The sequence below is a fragment of the Pongo abelii genome, chromosome 18 (genome assembly GCF_028885655.2).
Source record: "Pongo abelii isolate AG06213 chromosome 18, NHGRI_mPonAbe1-v2.0_pri, whole genome shotgun sequence".
Lineage (NCBI taxonomy): Eukaryota > Metazoa > Chordata > Mammalia > Primates > Hominidae > Pongo > Pongo abelii.
Window position 1 is genome coordinate 24,791,395 of NC_072003.2, and position 21,378 is coordinate 24,812,772.

At 44.9% G+C, this 21,378-nt stretch overlaps 1 protein-coding gene across 4 annotated transcripts in view; it reads left to right on the plus strand.

Moving 5' to 3' along the window:
- Positions 1–21,378, plus strand: part of LOC100455300 (conserved oligomeric Golgi complex subunit 7) — a 63,654-nt gene that overhangs the window by 8,555 nt on the left and 33,721 nt on the right. For 2 of the 4 annotated variants that reach the window (XM_054533608.2, XM_054533609.2), the window contains exons 4-7: positions 1,769–1,937; positions 9,569–9,651; positions 10,617–10,739; positions 19,306–19,504. In XM_054533608.2, coding sequence (XP_054389583.1) covers positions 1,769–1,937; positions 9,569–9,651; positions 10,617–10,739; positions 19,306–19,504 — 574 coding nt within the window. Of the gene's footprint in view, positions 1–1,386; positions 1,505–1,768; positions 1,938–9,568; positions 9,652–10,616; positions 10,740–19,305; positions 19,505–21,378 lie in introns of all 4 variants that reach the window. The other 2 variants (XM_054533610.2, XM_063717201.1) reach the window with 2 other exon arrangements.

Genomic DNA, 21,378 nt, shown 5'->3' on the forward strand with positions numbered 1-21,378 from the left:
GACCCCTTCTGAGGCTGCAAAGTGTGGAAAATAGTAACATTTTCCACCTGGGATGTAAGGATGAAGTAAGATGATGGCTTATGAAGAACTCTTACTCAATTGTAAAGCAAAATGAATGATTTATCAGTCAATTTTTTTTAAAAAAGTTACAAATGCACATAGGAACAAATTTATTACACAGGAATAAACTGCAAAAAATAAGTTTTTTTCCTAACCCTGACCCCCACCTTAGTCCTCTAATTTTTCTTTTCTTTTTTTTCTTTTGAAACGGAGTCTCATTCTGAAGCCCAGGCTGGAGTACAGTGGCATGATACCTCCACTTCCCGGGTTCAAGTGATTCTCCCGTCTCAGCCTCCCGAGTACCTGGGATTATAGGCGCGCACTACCATACCTGGCTAATTTTTGTATTTTTAGTAGAGATGAGGTTTCACCATGTTGGCCAGGCTGGTCTTGAACTACTGACCTCAGGTGATCTGCCCTCCTCGGCCTCCCAAAGTGCAGGGATTACAGGCGTGAGTCACCATGCCCGGCCAGGGGTTTTAATTTTTCTTGTACAGACAAGCCCTGTTATCAACTTTATGCACATCCTTCCAGATACACACATATATATGTATGTTCCCTGCCCCTTTTTTTCCTCACAAAGCTCATTGTGAACACTGCTTTTCACTTTATTTTTTCACTCAACAATCTATCTTTTATTTATTTATTTATTGAGACAGAGTCTTGCTCTGTTGCCTAGGCCGGAGTCCAGTGGCATGATCTCGGCTCACTGCAAACCTCTGCCTCCTGGGTTCAAGCGATTCTCCTGCCTCAGCCTCCCGAGTAGCTGGGATTACAGGTGGATGCCACCATGCCTGGCTAATTTTTGTATTTTTAGTAGAGACAGAGTTTCACCATGTTGGCCAGGCTGGTCGCAAACTCCTGACCTCAGATGATCCTTCAGCCTCGGCCTCCCAAAGTGCTGGGATTACAGGGGCGTGAGCCACCCCGCCCGGCTGCCTGACCAATTTCTTAAAATGTTTTGTAAAGACAAGGTCTTGCTATATTGGTCAGGCTGGTCTTGAACTCCTGGCCTCATGCAATCCTCCTGCCTCAGCCTCTGAAAATGCTGAGATTTATAGGTATAAGCCATTGTGCCCAGCCTGGATGTGAATATTTTTAAAACTCTTAGCACATATTGCTAAATTGCCTTCCAGAAAGACGGTATAAATTTAAATTTATGATACCAGACAGATTGTCTTTTTTCTTTTGTACCCTCACCAACAATAGCTATTATAATTTTTCGAACACTTTTCCAATTTGTTAGGGGGAAAATGACACTTTCTTGTTTTAATTTAATTTGCATTTATTTGAGTAGTTTTTTTTTTTTTTTTTTTTTTGAGACAGGGTCTTTCTCTGTTGCCCAGGCTGGAGTGCAGTGGTGCGATCTTGGCTAACTGCAGTCTCCACCTTCCAGGCTCAAGTGATCCTCCTGCCTTAGCTTCCTGAGTAGCTGGGACTACAGGTGCGCATGACCACACTCAGCTAATTTTTACTGTTTGTAGAGACTGGATCTTGCCATGTTAACCAGGCTGGTCTTGAACTCCTGGCTTCAAGGGATCCTCCTGCCTCAATCTCCCAAAGTGCTGGGATTACAGGCATGAACCACCACTATGCCCAGCCCCATTTTCTTACTTGATAAGTTGCCTTTTTCATGTATTTTATCTATTCCCAATTGAGGCAGTAGGGATCTTTTAAAATGAATATTCTCTATTCTGGTCTTTTCTAGGACATAGCTGTGATTTCTGCCAAGCTAACAGGTATGCAGAACAGCTTAATGATGCTTGTTGATACACCAGACTACTCAGAAAAGTGTGTGCACTTGGAGGCACTGAAGAACAGGCTGGAGGCCCTAGCCAGTCCGCAGATTGTAGCGGCGTTCACCTCTCAGGCTGTAGGTGAGTGCTAGCTGCTTCTCATCTCTGTGTATAACTCTCTATAAAGATAAGGCCTTGTAAGTCTTCAGTTTTTAGAATGTCTTAATGGTGATTGAATTATATAGATTAGAAGGAACTCTGTAATTTTTTTTTTTTTTTTTTTTTTTTGAGACGGAGTCTTTCTCTGTCACCGAGGCTGGAGTGTAGTGGCGCGATCTCGGCTTACTGCAACCTCCGCCTCCTGGGTTCAAGTGATTCTCCTGCCTCAGCCTCCCGAGTAGCTGGGATTACAGGCGTGTGTTACCACGCCCAGGTAATTTTTGTATTTTGAATAGAAACGGGCTTTCACCATGTTGGCCGGGCTGGTCTCGAACTCCTGACCTCAGGTGATCCACTCGCCTCGGCCTCCCAAAGTGCTGGGATTAACAGACGTGAGCCACTGCGCCTGGCCAGGAGTGTCTTTCTATTGCTTTTATGTGTAGAAAGCAATAACTGCTTTTGGAATTCTTGGGTCACACGCTTTCCCCTTCAGAATTCTTCATTGTCGTCTGCCATCTATATTTATTTTTCTTTTCCCCCAGAATGTCTCACAAAACAGCCAAATATACTTCTGTAAAGACAAAAGGTGAAATGCTACTTCTGTGAATTCTGTCTTCTAGTGCGAATGCATTTCCCTCTATATTCTGATAAGTATGAGATTGGCCTGCTTCTTCTTCCTATTATTTTTTTTTGTATGTAGCTTGTTTCTTTTCCCTGAATAGTTATAAAAGGGACTGACAAACATTTTCTGTAAAGGGCCAGATCATAAATATTAGGATTTGGCGGCCTTATGGTCTCTCTCACAGATACCTCTGCAGTTGTGGCACAAAAGCCCACTCATAAATGGATGGGCTTTGCTGTGTGCCAGTAAATTTTTTTTGTTTTTTTTAAGACGAAGTCTCGCTGTGTTCCCCATGCTGGAGTGCAGTGGCGTGACCTCAGCTCAATGCAGCCTCTGCCTCCCAGGCTCAAACGATCCTCCTGTCTCAGTCTCCCGAGTAGCTGGGATTACAGAAGTGCGCCACCACACCTGGCTAATTTTTATATTTTCAGTAGAGATGGGGTTTCACCATGTTGTCCAGGCTGGTCTTGAACTCCTGATCTCAAGTGATCTGCCCACCTTGGCCTCCCAAAGTGTTGGGATTAGAGGCGTGAGCCACCATGCCTGGCCAAGTAAAACTTTATTTACAATAACAGATGGCAGTTTGGCCTGCTGGCGCATAGTTTGCCAAATTATGGCTTATAAGATTCTTTTACCTTGTAGTTTAGTAACTTCTCTAGGTTCTTTTTCAGTTTTGAAAGTTTTTAACCTTTCCAGGACCCAGCGTCAGCCATTTTCACCTACCAATTCATATCTTCATTTACAGAAAATCACCTTCCTTAAAAATTTTTTTTTCTGTTTTATTTGTTCTCTTTTCTGTCTTTGAGAACATCAACTATCTGTTCATTAGCTCTCCTTTTTCCCTCTCCGTATATCTCATATTTTCTCTGGTCTCTTTTGGATGTTTGCCTGCTCCCTCTCAGTCCCCTCCTGCCATGTGTGGTTTTTCTAAAGCTTGTTTTTCATTTGGCTGATGGGGTTTTCTGAAGTATCTGTTCTGGAGCATATATGCAGGGCAGCGTGAATCCATGACTCTGGTTTGCAGTCCTCAAACTTCACTCAAATAAACTCTCTACTTATTTAAAAAAATAAAGTATCTGTTCTTGGCTGGGTACAGTGGCTCATGCCTGTAATCCCAGCACTTTGGGAGGTCAAGGCGGGAGGATCACCTGAACCCAGGTGTTTGAGACAAGCCTAGGTATCATAGCAAGACCCTGTCTCTACAAAAAATAAAAAATTAGCCAGGCATGGTGGCACACGCTTGTAGTCTCAGCTGCTCAGGAGGTTGGGGCAGAAGGATCGCTTGAGCCCAGGAGTGACAGAGTGAGATCTTGTCTCAAAAAAAAAAAAAAAAAAAAAATAGGTTTTGTTATCTTTGTTCTTCTAATTAATTTTTAATTTTTGTTATGTCATGATTTACTTCCTAATTTTTTTCCTTAGCTCTGCCAACCTCCCTTTATATCTCATTGTAATACCTTAGATTCCTTTTTTTTTTGAGACGGAGTCTCATTCTGTCACCCAGGGTGGAGTACAGTGGCATGATCTCTGCCTCCTGGGTTCAAGCGATTCTCCTGCCTTATCTCCCGAGTAGCTGGGGTTACAGGCACGTGCTACCACACCTGGCTAATTTTTTGTATTTTTAGTGGAGATGGGGTTTCGCCATGTTGGCCAGGCTGGTCTTGAACTCCTGACCTCAGGTGATCTGCCTGCCTTGGCCTCCCAAAGTGCAGGTATTACAGGCGTGAGCCACCGTGCCCAGCCTATTTTTTTTTTTTTTAATAGATGGGGTCTTGCTATGTTGCCCAGGTTAGTCTTGAACTCCTGGCCTAAAGTGATCCTCACACCTCAGCCTCCCGAAGCCTTAGGTCCTATTAAAGAAAGGATATATAATTTCTTCGAGAGTGTGAAGCAATTATTGCCTAAAATTTTCTTCTCTTTCTTAGGGAAAATCTTTGGAAGTGTTCTTTTCTAGAAAAAAATTTTAAAAATTGTGGCAAAATACACATAACAAAATCTACCATTTTAATAATTTTTAAGTGTGCATTTCAGTGGCATTAAGTACATTCACATTGCTGTGCAAACATCACCACCATCCATCTCCAGAACTTTTTTCATCTTTCTGAACTGAAATTTTGTACCCATTAAACAGCAACTGTCCGTTCCTCCTACCCTCACCTGCCAGCAATCGTCATTCTACTTTTGTCCCTATGAATTTGACTACTCTACATGCCTCCTATAATGGATTCACGTAGTATTTTTCCTTTTATGGCTTAGCATAACATCTTCAAGTCTCATCCATGGTGTAGCATGTGTCAGAATTTCCTTTCTTCTTAAGGCTGAATAATATTCCATCTCATATATTACCACATTTTCTCTATCTATTCATCTGTTGATGGACATTTAGGTTATTTCTACCTTTTGGCTGTTGTGAAGAATGCTAGAATGATCATGGGTGTACAAGTGTCTGTTTGAGTTCCAGCTTTCAATTCCTTTAGGGATCTACTCAGAAGTGGAATTGCTGGATCATATGCTTATCTTTTTTTTTTCTTGGAGACACAGTTTAACTCTGTTGCCCAGGCTGGAGTGTGCAGTGGCATGATCTCGGCTCACTGTGACCTCTGCCACCCGGATTCAAGCGATTCTTGTGCCTCAGCCTCCCAAGTAGCTGGGATTAAAGGTGCGCACCACCACACCTAGCTAATTTTTGTATGTTTAGTAGAGACGGGGTTTCGCCATGTTGGCCAGGCTGGTCTTGAACTCCTGGCCTCAAGTGATCCGCCTATCTTGGCCTTCCAAAGTGCTGGGATTACAGGTGTGAGCCACCACACCTGGCCATATGGTAATCTGATGTTTAATTTTTTGAGGAACTGTTATATTGTTCTCCATAGTGGCTGCACCATTTTACACTACCACCAGCAATGCACAAGGGTTCCAATTTCTCCACACCTTTCCAACCCTTGTCATTTTTTGTTTTTTTGGATTATAGCCATACTAATGAGTATGAAATGGTATCTTATGGTTTTGATTTTCATTCCTCTAATGATTAATGATATTGAGTGTATTTTCATTTGCTTATTGACTATTTGTATATTGCTGGAAAAATGTCTATTCAAATCCTTTCCCCATTTTTGTTTTGTTTTGTTGTTTTTTGAGACAGGGTCTTGCACTGTTACCCAGGCTGGAATGCAGTGGTGCAATCATGGCTCCCCGCAGCCTTGACCTCCCAAGCTCAAGTGATCCTCCCACCACAACCTCCCAAGTAGCTGGGACTACAGGTGTGCACTGCCACACCCAGCTAATTTTTTGTTTTTTGTAGAGATAGGGTCTTGCTATGCTGCTCAGGCTGGTCTTAAACTCCTGGACTCAAACAATCCTCCCTCCTCAGCCTCAAAGTCCTGAGATTACAGGCATGAGCCAAGGTGCCTGGCCCTTTACCCAATTTTATATTGGGTTATTTGGTTTTTTGCTGGTGAGTTGTAGAAATTCTTCATATATTCTGGATATTATTCTTTAATTGAATATGTCTTGCAAATATTTTCTCCCATTCCATGGATTGTCTTTTCATTCTATTATTGATGAAATCTTTTGATGCCCAAGTTTTTAATTTTTTTTTTTTTTTTTTTTTTTTTTGAGACGGAGTCTTGCTCTGTTTCCAGGCTGGAGTGCAGTGGCTTGATCTCGGCTCACTGCAACCTCCGCCTCCTGGGTTCAAGCGATTCTCCTGCCTCAGCTTCCCAAGTAGCTGAGACTACAGGCGTGTGCCACCACGCCCAGCTAATTTTTGTATTTTTAGTAGAGATGGAGTTTCACTGTGTTGGCCAGGATGGTCTCAATCTCTTGACCTTGTGATCCACCTGCCTCAGCCTCCCCAGGTGCTGGGATTACAGGCGTGAGCCACCGTGCCCAGCCCCAAGTTTTTAATTTTGTTGTAGTCTAATTTATTGAGTGCATAGGTACCGTGGTGGAGTTTTCTTTTTTTCTGCTGATTCATGTTTGTATGTGATAGTGCTTTTGTTCTGGGCCTGGTATTTACTGAAAAATAGTGGAATTTCCTTGGAAGCCCCTCCTTGTTTAAGAGAGCTTTCCTTTAGCCCTTGATTGAAAGTTTACATTCTCTGCTGTGCTCTTCAGTTACCTAGAGAGAATGGCCTCAGTACTCATCTCCAGCCCTCTAATTCCCTGTCTTCCCCATTCGTTAATTCTTTATTTTGAATCTTTTGTTCATTCAACCCCCCAGGCTGGAGCTGGGGGGTTGGAAAGTCACCATCTAGGAGCTTCGTTCCTCACAGTCTCTCGTGAATTTGTGGCTACTACAGAGCTCACTTTTCTGGTTGGGGTTACATCCAGTTATGTGAGGTTAGGGGAGTGGGAGTGGGGATGGAGAGGTGGTGGCTCCATGCATTTAAGGTTTTTTGTTTGTTTCCTTCTGAGTGAGCTGGCGACTGGGAGCTGGTGTTGGATTTGAGTGATGCCTGGTGGTTCAGCATCATGGGTTTCGTTTTGGAGATAAGCAGTTTTTGACAGCTTTCGCGCACAAATTTGAATCAGGCTTGACTCTAGGCAGGACACGGATTCAGAAGGCGAAAATGGCGCTTTTGAGCCCCGTAGGCTGCCTCATCTGCTAGGCTGCGGTGGAAACAGCCCTCCCTCCCATGCCTGGCCCAAGCCCCCTTGGCCCCCAGTCTTTGGCCCTTTGTACTGTTCTGCGCCACCCTTAGCGCCCAGACTTTTACCAGCTTCCCCACCCATTGTGGCCCAAAGTGATTGGATATCTGGTTGGGATTCTCTGAAGTATGTAGTACAGATATTTTCCTGGCTTCAACGCAGATAAAACGATGTTTTCTTTTGGTGATTAATCTTAATTTTGGCGAGTATCAGGAAGGGTTCCCCCACCCCACAGGTAATGTGTTGTTTATAATCAGCCATGTTTCCTAGAAGGCTGAGGTAGTTCTTTATCTAACAGTTTTTACTTTTTATTTTTTTTGAGACGGAGTCTACACTCTGTTGCCCAGGCTGGACTGCAGTGGTGTGATCTCGGCTCACAGCAACCTCCACCTCTTGGGTTCAAGCGCCTCAGCCTCTGGAGTAGCTGGGATTACAGGCGTGCACCACCACGCCTGGTTAATTTTTTATATTTTTAGTAGAGACGGGGTTTCACCATATTGGCCAGGCTGGTCTCGAGCTCCTGACCCCAGGTGATCCACCCACTTCAGCCTCCCAAAGTACTGGGATTATAGTCGTGAGCCACAATACCCGGCCTAGCTAACAGTTTTTAAAGGGAATTCTCTAATAAATTTGTTCATCCCCAACATGTTCCCCTTTTCCATCTCTCTCCTAAAATGACAATGTGGGTATAGCCAAGTATACATGCCCAGTTCATTTTATATAACCAATGAATTCAGCTGATACACTGAAGCAACTTTTTATAGAATTATTTTAATTAATTTTTTTGCTTCTCACTGGTCAAACCCGATTTATAGAATTTTGTTTTTTGAGCTAGAATCTTGCTCTGTCACCCAGGCTGAAGTGCAGTGATGTGATCACAGTTCACTGCAGCCTTGTCCTCTCAGGCTCAAGTGATACTCCCAGCTCAGCCTCCTGGGGTTTACAGGTGCACACCACGCCCAGCTAATTTTTTCTATTCTTTGTAGAGGGGTCCTGTGTTGCCTAGGACATTTTTGAACTTCTGGGCTCAAACAGTCCTCCCACCTCAGCCTCCCAAAATGCTGGGATTACAGGTGTGAGCCACCACACCCGGCCTATGGAATAATTTTAAATGCAACAGGAAGATTCATTTATTTAAGTGTTCTTATGAAAATAATAAGCATTTTAAAGGCAAATATTCGTTTTCTAACTCATGGATTTCTGCCCATTAAGTCAAGTTCCACTGGCAGGTCTCAGCGCTTAGCTGGGTGTCCCACAGCGGTTGCTGTTACAACATTTCCTTCTCAGCAGTTTATTGGGCTTCCCAGAAGTGAAGGGGAACAGAGCAAATATAAGAAGTTTGGAGACCTGTTAGCTCAAGGCTTTTTTTTTTTTTTTTTTTCCTTCCTTCCTTTTGATATAGTTCTAAGGCTGTGGCATGTATGTTTTGGCCAGAAGGGGGCGGACGGGAGCCAGAGGTGGCGCTGCTGTGCACACTATTCAGAGACTGCACTGAAACCCACCTTCCTGTCTGTCCAGTGGTGAGCCTGGAAGCAAGTGCTTTGCCCAGTCATTTCCTCTGCCCTTAGGGAAATATGTAAGAAACTACTTGATATTAAGCCCATAACTTGGGTCTTAGAATCCATTGTTATGTGTGGAATGCTAATAGTTATCAAATTATTTGATTTTATGTTTTGTTTTTTTTGTTTTGCTTTGTTTTAGACGGAGTCTTGCTCTGTCGGCCAGGCTGGAGTGCAGTGGCGTGATCTTGGCTCACTGCAACCTCTGCCTCCCGGGTTCAACCAATTCTCCTGCCTCAGCCTCCCAAAGAGCTGGGATTACAGGTGTGCACCACCACGCTCAGCTAATTTTTTTTTTTTTTTTTAGTAGAGATGGGGTTTCACCATGTTGGCCAGGCTGGTCTCGAGCTCCTGACCTCAGGTGATCCACCTGCCTTAGCTTCCCAAAGTGCTGGGATTACAGGCATGAGCTACCGCGACCGGCCCAAATTATTTACTTATTCCTCAAACCACCAGATATGTTGACATATAGAATTTCAGTGTGTTTGCTTTTTTAAAGTTCCCATCTGGTATAATCGAAGTAGGAATTTTCAAAGACATAACTAACCTCTCAATATCATGTTAAAATATGAATTCTGTGAGGAACAGCGGGCAATACCCTGCAGTATCTGGTTTTCAAGTCATGCTTATTTTTCAAATTTATGATCCTCATGCATGAGTTAATTCAGTATCTAGGCAGGAACTTGTGAATACTAGCTTCCATATATCCACCTTCATTCTGGTGACTTTTTTCTCATGTCTACACCAGAAAGGCTGGTAACAGTATATATACATTGTATGTTCTTTAGATCAGTCCAAAGTATTTGTGAAGGTGTTTACTGAAATTGACCGGATGCCCCAGCTCCTGGCCTACTACTACAAGTGTCACAAGGTAAGAAGCTGTGCGTGATGACAGTTGTGCAGTTGTGGAATGCTCATAACTCTGGGTCACAGAATCGCAGGTTCATAATTCAGAAGGTAAGAACATTTGTCTCCTTGCCCTCTGGCTGTTTTTCTCTTAGTTAGCCAGTAGGGGGTGCTCTTGGTCTAGCATATGGATTTGTTTAATTACCAGTTGGAAAAAGTTATCCGTTTTCATTCTGTTTTCTGTTTACAGCTGGATTCATTATAGACTTGAAACGTTGTTTCAATTTATTCTCATTTTTGCCTTTTAAGGGAGATTTATGTCTTAAGCTATATTACACCCTCAGGAAGCAGTAAGAATTTCTCTTTTTTTCTTTAGAGATAGAGTTTCACTATTTTGCCCAGCCTGGAGTGCGGTGGCTAGTCACTGATCCAATCATGGTGCACTACAGCCTTGAACTCCTGGGCTCAAGTGATCCTCCCGTCTCAGCCTTGGGAGGAGTTGGGACTACAGGCGCGTGCCACTCCACTTGGCTTGGAATTTTATGTTTTCTAGGTTTGCTGAAGTTAGATTGCCAAAAAACTTGACAGCTTCCTGAACTGACCTTAATTCCTTCAAGTCCAGTGCTCTGTGTCTTTTAAGCAGTGATGTTAGGACATGAAGCTTAAACACACACGTCTGCCCGCTCTTGCCCCGACGTCTATTCAGAAGAGTGATGGTGTGCAAAGTGGTTGCACATTACATGTTTTTAGGGCAGGATAAATGGAGAGGGGATCACATCCACCGGGTGACAGATTAAAGCTGTGAATCAGTGCAGATAACTGCAAATGTTTTTTTTTTCCTGCCTTTCTTTGAAGTGGATGGACCTCGCTGGGCTGCCCAGTGAGCCCATTGAGCAATCCGTGATTACTCTGAGTAGCAGGGCAGGGCAGTGTTCGCAGGCAATCTATGTTGACGTACCCAATAAGGTTCCCTTTGTTCTGTCTCTGCAGGTGCAGCTTTTAGCAGCCTGGCAAGAGCTGTGTCAAAGTGACCTACCCCTGGACCGGCAGCTTACTGGACTCTATGACGCCTTGCTTGGTGCTTGGCACACACAAATCCAGTGGGCTACACAGGTAACAGCTCATTTTTGTTCTAGGGAGAACAGAGTCTGTGGTGACAAGGGAATGGGTGACCGCCTCGGGAGTGGCCACCCTCAACTGCAGAGCACGGCTCAAAGAACTTCCCCGTTTGTTGCTGTCATTCAAGAGGTTAAAAAATAACCAGTTAGGCCAGGTGCGGTGGCTTACACTTGTAATCACCACACTTCGGAAGGTCGAAGTGGGTGGATCGTTTGAGCCTAGGAGTTCGAGACCAGCCTGGCCAACACGGTGAAACCCCAACTCTACAAAAAATGCAAAAGTTAGCCAGGTGTGGTGGCACAATTACTAAGGAGGCTGAGGCAGGAAGATTGCTTACGTCCAGGAGGTGGAGGCCACAGTGACTATGATCGCACCACTACACTTCAGCCTGGACAACAGAGCAAGCAAGACTGTCTCAAACAAACAAACAACAACAAAAGAAAAACAAAATGATAACCAGTTAAATGGTTTAAGTTTAAAAATAAAAGATAAACTTAGAAACCCACGTCAGTGAAATCTTTAGGTCTCCACTGAAACTCTTCTTACCACCCTTATCTATAACTTAAATACGACCTAATGTGACAGTGCCGCCTATTGTCCAACAAGGGAGCCTGTGGAATTCCTGAAGACCATTTTCTTCCCATCTAAAAGCAGGAGGCCCCTGGTCAGGTGGTGTTTGAATGAACAGGAATGTTTTTATCTTTACTTCAGGTAAAATTTACCTACCTGAAGTGAGTCTCCCTTGTTCTCATGATACACCAAGGAGTAGGGGAAGAGATAATTTTAAAGGTACCCCTTGACTAGGAGTGAGGGGAGACAGAGGAACTTTGTTTCAAGTGGCAACTTTCCATCATTTACTTTCCTCAAGTCTCTAGGCATTTCCAGCCATAAAGGTTTTTGTTCTCTTGCCTTGAGACAGGAGACACAGTGGAACCTCTTGTAAGCAGGGGAAGAGCCTGTCTTACTTTGCAGTAATGACTTACTGGGCCTGTTTCTAGTGTGGCTTATTTTATTTGTTTATTTTTTTTCTTATTTCTTTTTTTTTTTTTCCGAACCCTTGTGTTGAGGGCCGATTTTCAATAGCACTCAGATAGAGAGCTATTGAAATAGATTGCAGTGAGGGAGCTGTTCTGCTATGTACGAAACCCCAACCTAGAAGCAGGTCATCTACAAGTGGTTTAGTGTCACGTTCCCCATATTTTATTTTTTACAATAGTTGTGAATCACTCTTCAGATGTTCATCAGTCATTTGCTGGAATGAACTTGACTAAGGTTGGAGAGAATTCCTTATACCAGGTCATGTCATTCAAGTTGTTGGTTAAAGCACTTTTCTCCATCCTTGTTCTTTTTCCTTGAACTAATCTAATTCATTCTTAGGATTTTGTTTTGTTTTGTTTGAGACAGAGTCTTGCTCTGTCATGCAGGCTAGAGTGCAGTGGCATGATCATAGCTCACTGCAGCCTCGGCCTCCTGGGTTCAAGCTGTCCTCCTGCCTTAGCCTTTCAAGTAGCTAGGAATACACGTGTGTGCCACCATGCCTGGCTAATTAAAAATTTTTTTTTTGTAGAGATAAGGATCTCACTGTGTTGCCCAGGCTGGTCTCCAACTCCTGGCCTCAAGTAATCCTCCCACTTTGGCCTCCCAAAGTGCTGGGATTACAGGCATGAGCCACCATGCCTGACTTTATTTTATTTTTCTTAAGAAGAATTTTTTTTTTTTTTTCTTCGGACAGAGTCTTGCTCTGTCACCCAGGCTGGAGTGCAGAGACACAATCTCGGCTCCCTGCAACCTCCACCTCTCTGGTTCAAACGATTCTCCTGCCTCAGCCTCCTGAGTAGCTGGGATTACAGGCATCCGCCACCATGCCCAGCTAATTTTTGTGTTTTTAGTACAGATGGGGTTTCACCATGTTGGCTGGGCTGGTCTCGAACTCCTGACCTCAAATGACCACCCACTTTGGCCTCCAAAAGTGCTGGGATTACAGGCATGAGCCACTGTGCCCGGCCAAGAAAAAAATTATTCATGTGTTCTTGCCTCTTCTACTACTTCTTGTATCAAAAGGATAAAAACAGTTCATGTCCATACCTACGAATGCCTTTCGTCATCTAAGAAAAAGAATTTAGACTTCTCAAACTTCTCTTTGGGCCTCATCCTAGATTTTGGGAGACATGAGTTTCTGCTGATTTATACTGTTGGCCTGTGGCCCATTTTCTTTTCAGGATGTAAGTAAGCATAATAGCTGGGCTGTCCCCTCCTGAAGGTCGGTATAGCACACAGGAGCCAGGGCACATGTGTCTCCTTCAGATTTTTCCCCTTAGCATTTTCATATGAGAAATTTCCAATATATAAAAATGTTGAAGGAATTGTGCAGTGAATACCCATGTAGCCACCTCCTACGTTGTACAGTGTGCATTTTGCTCTATTTGCTTTATTGCAAATCTGCCCCTCTATCCCTGTCTCTGTCTGTTCATTAATCCATCTTATTTTTTAAAATTATTTTTTTTGTATTCTTTTTTATATAAAAATATTAAATTAAACAGAAATGAGGTCTCACTGTGTTGCCCAGGCTGATGCTGAACTCCTGGGCTCAAGTGATCTTCCCGCCTCAGCCTCCCAAAGTGCTAGGATTACAGACGTGAGCCAAAGTGCCCAGTCAATCATCTTATTTTTTTTACTCATTTCAGAACAAGTTACAAGACTGGGTGTGGTGTCTCACACCTGTAATCCCAGCACTTTGGGAGGCCGAGGCAGGAACACCACCTGAGGTCAGGAATTCGAGACCAGCCTGGCTAACATGGTGAAACCCCATCTCTACTAAAAATACAAAATTAGCTAGCCGTGGTGGCAGGCACCTGTAATCCCAGCTACTCAGGAGGCTGAGGCAGGAGAATCGCTTGAACCTGAGAAGCGGAGGTTGCTGTGAGCCAAGATTGTGCCACTGCACTCCAGCCTGGGCAACAGAGCGAGAATCCATCTCAAAAAAAAAAAAAAAATGGAGTAAGTTGCAAACTTCATTCACTTCAGACCATACATATTATTAACTAGAGTTCAATGTTTACTTACATTTTTTTAGGTAAAGTTGTGAAATACGATCTTTTTTTTTTTTTTTCTGAAACAGGGTCTTGCCCTATATTCCCCGCTGGAGTACGGTGGCATGATCATGGCTCACTGCAGCCTTGACCTCCCTGGGCTCAGGTGATCCTCCCCTCTCAGCCTCCTGAGTACTGGGACTACAGGTGCGTGCCACCACACCCAACTAACTTTTGTATTTTTTGTGGAGACAGGGTTTTGCCATGTTGCCCAAGCTGGTCTCGAACTCCTGGGCTCAAATGATCCTCCCACTGTTGGGCTGCACGCCTCCCAAAGTGCTGGGATTACAGGAGTGAACCACTGCACCCAGCCATAGTGAACTTAAATATGCCATCCCATTCATTTGACAACTACAAATACCTGGGTAACCTAATCCCCTTTCAGGATCCAGAACATCCATATCACCATCGCCCTGGAAAGTTCCCTCATGCTCCTTCCCAGTTGGTGTGTGCACCAGCACCCTTAAGGCAACCACTGCCCTGATTTTTTCCATCATAAGTTAGTTTAATGTGTTCTAGAATTTCACCTAGATGGAATCAGACAGCATTTCATCTTTTGTAGGCTTCTTTCACTCAGCGTGTTTTTGAGATTTGCTCGTGTTGTGTGTATCACTAGTTTGTTCCTTTCTGTTGCTGAATACTGTTACATGGTGTGAATATACCTGTTTGTTTACATTTTTTTTTTTTTGAGACGGAGTTTTGCTGTTGTTGCCCAGGCTGGAGTGCAGTGGCACCATCTCGGCTCACTGCAACCTCCGCCTCCCAGGTTCAGGTGATTGTCTTGCCTCAGCCCCGTGAGTAGCTGGGATTATAGGCACACACCACCATGCCCAGCTAATTTTTGTATTTTTAGTAGAGACGGGGTTTCTTCATGCTGGCCAGGCTGGTCTCGAACTCCTGACCTCAGGTGATCCGCCTGCCTCAGCCTCCCAAAGGTGCTGGGATTACAAGCGTGAGCCACTGCACCTAGCCTGTTGACACTTCTTACTGGTAGACACTTGGTATGTTTCCAGTGTTGGGCAATTATGAATAAAGGTGCTTTGAATATTGTTCTGTAGGTTTTTTTTGTAGACACATCTTCCCATCTCTTGGGTAAATACCTAGGAGTGGAATTGCAGGGTCAAAGCGTAGGTGTATGTTTAGGTTTGTAAGAAACTGCCCAGCCAGGCGTGGTGGCTCACACCTGTAATCTCAGCACTTTGGGAGGCCAAGGCAGGAGGATTGCTTGAGCCTAGAAGTTTGAGACCCACCTGGGCAATATGGCAAAATCTTGTCTCTACAGAAAATACAAAAATTAGCTGGGCGTGGTGGCACATGCCTGTAGTCTCAGCAACTCAGGAGGCTGAGGTGGGAGGATCACCTGAGCCTGGGAAGTTGAGGCTTCAGTGAGCCATGATTGCTCTACTGCACTCCAGTCTGGGCGACAGAGTGAGACCCTGTCTCAAAAAAAAAGAAAGATGGCTGGGCGTGGTGGCTCATGCCTGTAATCCCAGCACTTTGGGAGGCCGAGGTGGGCAGATAACCTGAAGTCAGGAGTTCGAGACCAGCCTGGCCAACATGGTGAAAGCCCGTCTCTACCAAAAATACAAAAAATTAGCCAGCCATGGTGGCAGATGCCTGTAATCCCAGCTACTCAGGAGGCTGAGGCAGGAGAATCGCTTGAACCTGGGAGGTGGAGGTTGTAGTGAGCCAAGATCGCACCATTGCACTCCAGCCTGGGCGACAGAGTGAGACTCCGTCCCCCCCCCAAAAAAGGAAAAGAAACAACCACTTTGCTCAAAGTGATTGTACTTTTTCCACTCCTACACAGAGTGTGAGAGTTCTGGTTGTTCCACATCCTTGCCAAAATTAGGTGTTGACATTCTCTTTAATTTTAGCCATGCTGGTGGGTGTGTAGTAGTATCTCATCATGGTTTTTATTTGCATTTCCCTGATGACTAAGGATGTTGAGGAACTTTTCACGTGCTTATTGGCCATTTGTGCATCTTCCTTTGCGAAATGTCTATTCAGGTCTTTTGTCCATTAAAAAAAAAAACAGGTTATTTGCCTTTTTATTATTTAGTTGTAGCAGTTTTTTTTGAAAGGGAGTCTTGCTCTGTCGCCCAGGCTGAAGTGCAATGGCATGATCTTGGCTCACTGCAACCTCCGCCTCCTGGGTTCAAGCAATTCTCCTGCCTCAGCCTCCTGAGTAGCTGGGATTACAGGCGTGTGCCACCACGCCCGGCTAATTTTTTTTTTTTTGTATTTTTAGTAGATATGGGGTTTCACTATGTTGGTCAGGCTGGAGTACAATGGCACGATCTGGGCTCACTGCAAACTCCGCCTCCCTGGTTCAAGTGATTCTCATGTTGCAGCCTCTGGAGTAGCTGGGACTGCAGGTGCATGCCACCATGCCCGGCTAATTTTTGTATTTTTTAGTAGAGACAGGGTTTCACCATGTTGCGCAGGCTGGTCTCGAACTCCTGGCCTTAAGCGCTCTGCCCACCTCGGCCTCCCAAAGTGCTGGGATTACAGGTGTGAGCCACCGTGCTAGGCCTTGAATTTTAAAAATAGCATTTAAAAATAACGAATTTGGTGGTGGTCTAGAGGGTGAACTGATGAGGCTATGCTGGAGACAGGTAAGAACCTTTGGTAGAGGATGGTGATGGAAATGTTGAAGTTCAAGAAGAATGAACAGTTGTTAGGACCTGGTAACTGATGAATGGACCACAAGAACAGAGAGTCAGAGGGCGGTTTTCATCCTGGTTGAATGGAGATGTTACTGACAGAAACAGAGAAATTGGAGGAAGCAGGTCTGGGGAGGTCAGTGGCAAAAGAATGAATTCCAATGCTGACTGCTTTTAAATTCCAAGTGAGAGTGACGCATCCTAGTGGTGACATCCAGTAGGTGGTTGGAAGAAACAAATTGGAGAGTCCTCAGCAGTTTAGCTGTTTTTTGTTTTTTTTTTTTTCTTTTGAGACAGAGTTTCGCTCTGTTGCCCAGGCTAGAGTGCAGTGGCGCTATCTCAGCTCACTGCAACCTCCACCTCCTGGGTTCAAGCAATTCTCTGCCTCAGCCTCCCAGGTAGCTGGGATTACAGGTGCCCACCACCATATCTTGGCCTCCCAAACTGCTGTGATTACAGGCGTGAGCCGCCGCGCCTAGCCTGGTTTTTTGTTTGTTTGTTTGTTTGCTTTTTTGCAACAGAATTTTGCTCTTTCGCCCAGGCTGGAGTGCAGTGGTGCAATCTCAGCTCACTGCAGCCTCTACTTCCTGGGCTCAGGTGATTCTCCCACCTCAGCCTCCTGAGTAGCTGGGACTACAGGTGCACACCACCACACCTGGCTAATTTTTGAACATTTTTTGTAGAGACAGGATCTTGCTTTGTTGCCCAAACTCCTAGGCTCAAGCAATCCTCCCACCTTAGCCTCCCAAAGTGTTGGGATTAGAGGCATGAGCCACTCTGCACTTGTCCTGAGTTTGTTTATTAACTCTAAAAGTATTTTGTGGATTAAGATTTTCTACACATAAAATAATGTCATCTGTGAACAGAGATAACTCTTGTTTTCAATTTGGATGCCTTTTCTTTCTTTTCTTTTTTTTTTTTTTGTCCAATTGCTCTGGCTAGGACTTCTGGTTCTTTGTTGAATAGAGTGGCAAAAGCAGGCATCCTTATCTTGTTCCTGTTCTTAGGTGAAAAGCTTTCAATCTCTTACATCGGGTATCACGTTAGCTGTGGGTTTTCATATATGGCCTTTATTATGTGGAGGAAGTTTCCTTCTATTCCTAGTTTAGTGTTTTTCTCATGAAGGGTATGGAATTTTGTCAAATATATTTTCTGCATTAATTGAGATGATCATGTATTTTCCCTTCATTCTGTTAATGTGGTGTATTACATTGATTGATTTTAAAAAATTAGAGATTTATAATATTTTTATTTTTTGAGGCTGGTCTCAAATTCCTAACTTCAAGTGATCCTCCTGTTTTGGCCTCCCGGGTGCTGGGATTACAGGGCTGAGCCACCACTGTGCCCGGCCTTGATTCATTTTTCTTTAGTTTAACCATCCTCACATTGCTGGGTGAATCCTACTTGGTCATGGTGTACAATGTTTTTTAATATGCTGCTGAACTCAGCTTACTAGTGTTTTCTTGAAGATGTTTGCATGTGTATTCATAAGGCATGTTGGTTTATAGTTCTTTTCTTTTCTTTGTTTCTTTTTTTTTGAGACAGAGTCTTGCTCTGTCACCTAGGCTGGAGTGCAGTGGCAACATCTCAGCTCACTGCAATCTCTGCCTACCAGGTTCAAGCAATCCTCCTGCCTCAGCCTTCCAAGTAGCTAGGATTACAGTCGTGCACCACCATGCCCAGCTAATTTTTTTGTGTTTTTAGCAGAGACGGGGTCTGACCATGTTGGTCAGGCTGGTCTCGAACTCATGACCTCAAGTAATCCACCTAGCTAGGCCTCCAAAAGTGCTGGGATTACAGGCATGAGCCACCACACCTGGCCCATAGTTCTCTCTCTAGTTAATTTTTGGCGACCATCAAAAAAATGCCACATGAATGTGTTTGTTAGATTTGAAAATAGCTAGACACTTGGGGCCACTGATAGACATGAACTTGCCAGTTGTTCTAGGCAAGTTGCAAGTTCCAAGTCTTGCCAGTTTACTTTCTGAGCATGTTCACATTTGCCATGAGGAAAACTTTGGGCTTATAGCTCTAAACTAGACCACTTTTCATCTATCAGAGGAGATCCTTTTGAGATGACCCAGGAGACAGCTTCTTTAAAAGTTATACTTCTTTAAAAGGTGATGTGGCTCATACCTGTAATCCTAACACCTTGGGAAGTTGAGGAAGGAGGATGGCTTGAGGCTAGGAGTTTGAGACTAGCTTGGGCAACATAGTGAGACCCCGTCTCTACAAAAAAATAAAATAAAATAAAAAATTAGTCAGGTGTGGTAGTGCCCTGTAGTATCAGCTACTTGGGAGGCTAAGATGGGAAGATCACTTGAGCCTGGGAGTTAAAGCCTGCAGTGAGCTATAATTATACCACTGCACTTCAACCTGGGTGGCAGAGTGAGACCCTGTCTCAAAAAAGTTTTTAATTTTTAATTTTAATTTTTATTTTTTTGAGACAGAGTCTCGCTCTGTCACCCAGGCTAGAGTGCAGTGGCACAGTCTTGGCTCACTGCAACCTGCACTTCCCGGGTTCAAGTGATTCTCCTGCCTCTGCTTCCCGAATAGGTGGGATTACAGGCATGCGCCATCACACCCCGCTAATTTTTGTATTTTTAGTAGAGACAGGGTCTCGCCATGTTGGCCAAGCTGGTCTTGAACTCCTGGCCTCAAGTGATCCACCTGCCTCAGCCTCCCAAGGTGCTGGGATTACAGGCATAAGCCACCATGCCTGGCATCTCAAAAAAGTTTTTTAAAAAAGATAGGCTCCTATTTGGCTCCATGTGCTAAGGCAGGTACACCTCTCTCTCACTGCAGGTTTTCCAGAAGCCCCACGAGGTGGTAATGGTGCTGCTGATTCAGACCCTGGGGGCCCTCATGCCCTCGCTGCCCTCCTGCCTCAGCAACGGCGTGGAGAGGGCAGGGCCCGAGCAGGAGCTCACCAGGCTGCTGGAGTTCTACGATGCCACCGCCCACTTCGCCAAGGGCTTGGAGATGGCACTGCTCCCCCACCTACGTAAACATTTCTTCCTGCCAGTTCTCTAGCTTGTCTTTACTCGCTCTTTCTGAAGCTTCTGGGGCCTGGATTTGTTTGCCTTTTCAGATGACTGATTTTACAGAAATGGAAGGGATCGGTGTTTTCCTTCTCAGCAGATGTGGAGGGCTTTTCCATGAAAAAACGTTGCCATCAAGGAAATAGTTGTTTAAGATCTTTACCTGGCTCCAGTGCTGCCTGGGTGCCTGACATGCTCCGGGGAAGTGATGGACACCTCTGCGGGGCTTGGGATATAAAAGAGGCATCGCAGTGAGGCAGGTAGATGTTATGGCAAAGAGTTGGCGGCAGATTACACCAGGAGGCAAGTGTGCTTATCCTTTGAAGTCATCACAAAGCCTCAGACAGTTCAACCTCAAAAGTCAGTTTTAGAGAACAAATAGGCTACAAGGGCTTTTTTTTTTTTTTTTTTGAGATGGAGTTTCGCTCTTGTTGCCCAGGCTGGACAATGGTGCGATCTTGGCTCACCGCAACCTCCGCCTCCTCTGCCTCCTAGGTTCAAGCAATTCTCCTGCTTCAGCCTCCCAAGTAGCTGGAATTACAGGCATGCAGCACCACGCCTGCATGCCTAATTTTGTATTTTTAGTAGAGATTGGGTTTCTCCATGTTGAGGCTGGTCTCGAACTCCTGACCTCAGGTGATCTGCCCGCCTCGGCCTCCCAAAGTGCTGGCATTACAGGCATGAACCACTGTGCCCAGCCTACAGGGGCTTTTTGAAGGAGCAACAACAAGTGTCCCAGGGCAGGGGAGCTGTGTTAGGACTACAGGTGGTTGTAGAGAAAATGGGCTTTCCCCGGTGGTCGACTGAGAGCAGAGCACCCGTTACTCCCATTTGGGTAAACAGTGCCTGGTGTGTGATGCTCTCTAAGCTCTTTGCCGTCTATGTTAAAAGCTTCATAAATTTTTAAAGAACACAGACCCCGTGACGCATGTTGCCGTCAAATCAGGAAATCGCTTCAGGAAGGCCTTGTTCTACTGTTCGGCGGCTGTGTGTCACTGACTTGGTTTATTTAATAGTTATTCTCTCTTTAATTACATTTGTGTATAATTGCCTCGTACGTTCCGGGGAGTGTGTTTATTGTTCGGATTCCTGATGACTCATCGGTGTTTTAGGCATGCTCACAGGTCAGGCCTTAGTTATGGGAAAGGCCCAGTGGATGGGGAAGCTTCCAAGGGACCGTGATGCCTTTGTGGAAGTGGCTAAGGAGAGTTGAGAGAGCTGGGCTAAGGCGAGTTGCCGCAGCACAGTGGGACGAAGGTGGAGCAAGGAATGGCCGCATCCTTCCCCTGGGGATGGATGTAGTGGGGAAGAGAACTACCCTTGAGACAGATCTGGAAGTGCTTTGCTAGTCAGCCATGGGACGAGTCTCACTCTCCCCCAGGCTGGAGTGCAGCGGTGTGATCTTGGCTCACTGTAACCTCCACCTCCTGGGTTCAAACAATTCTCCTGCCTCAGCCTCCTGAGTAGTTGGGACTACAGGTGTGTGCCACCACACCAGGCTAATTTTTGTATTTTTTAGTAGAGATGGGGTTTCGCCATGTTGGCCAGGCTGGTCTCGAACTCGTGACCTCAGGTGATCGACCCGCCTCAGCCTCCTGAAGTGCTGGGATTACAGCAGGTGTGAGCCACCATGCCCGGCTGGGACTTTAGATTTCATTTTTTTTTTTTTTTTGAGACAGAGACTTGCTTTGTTGCCCAGGCTGGAGTGCAGCAGCATGATCTTGGCTCACTGCAACCTCTGCCTCTCAGGTTCAAGCAATTCTCCTGCCTCAGCCTTCTGAGTAGCTGGGATTACAGGCACACACTACCACACCTGGCTAATTTTTTTGTATTTTCA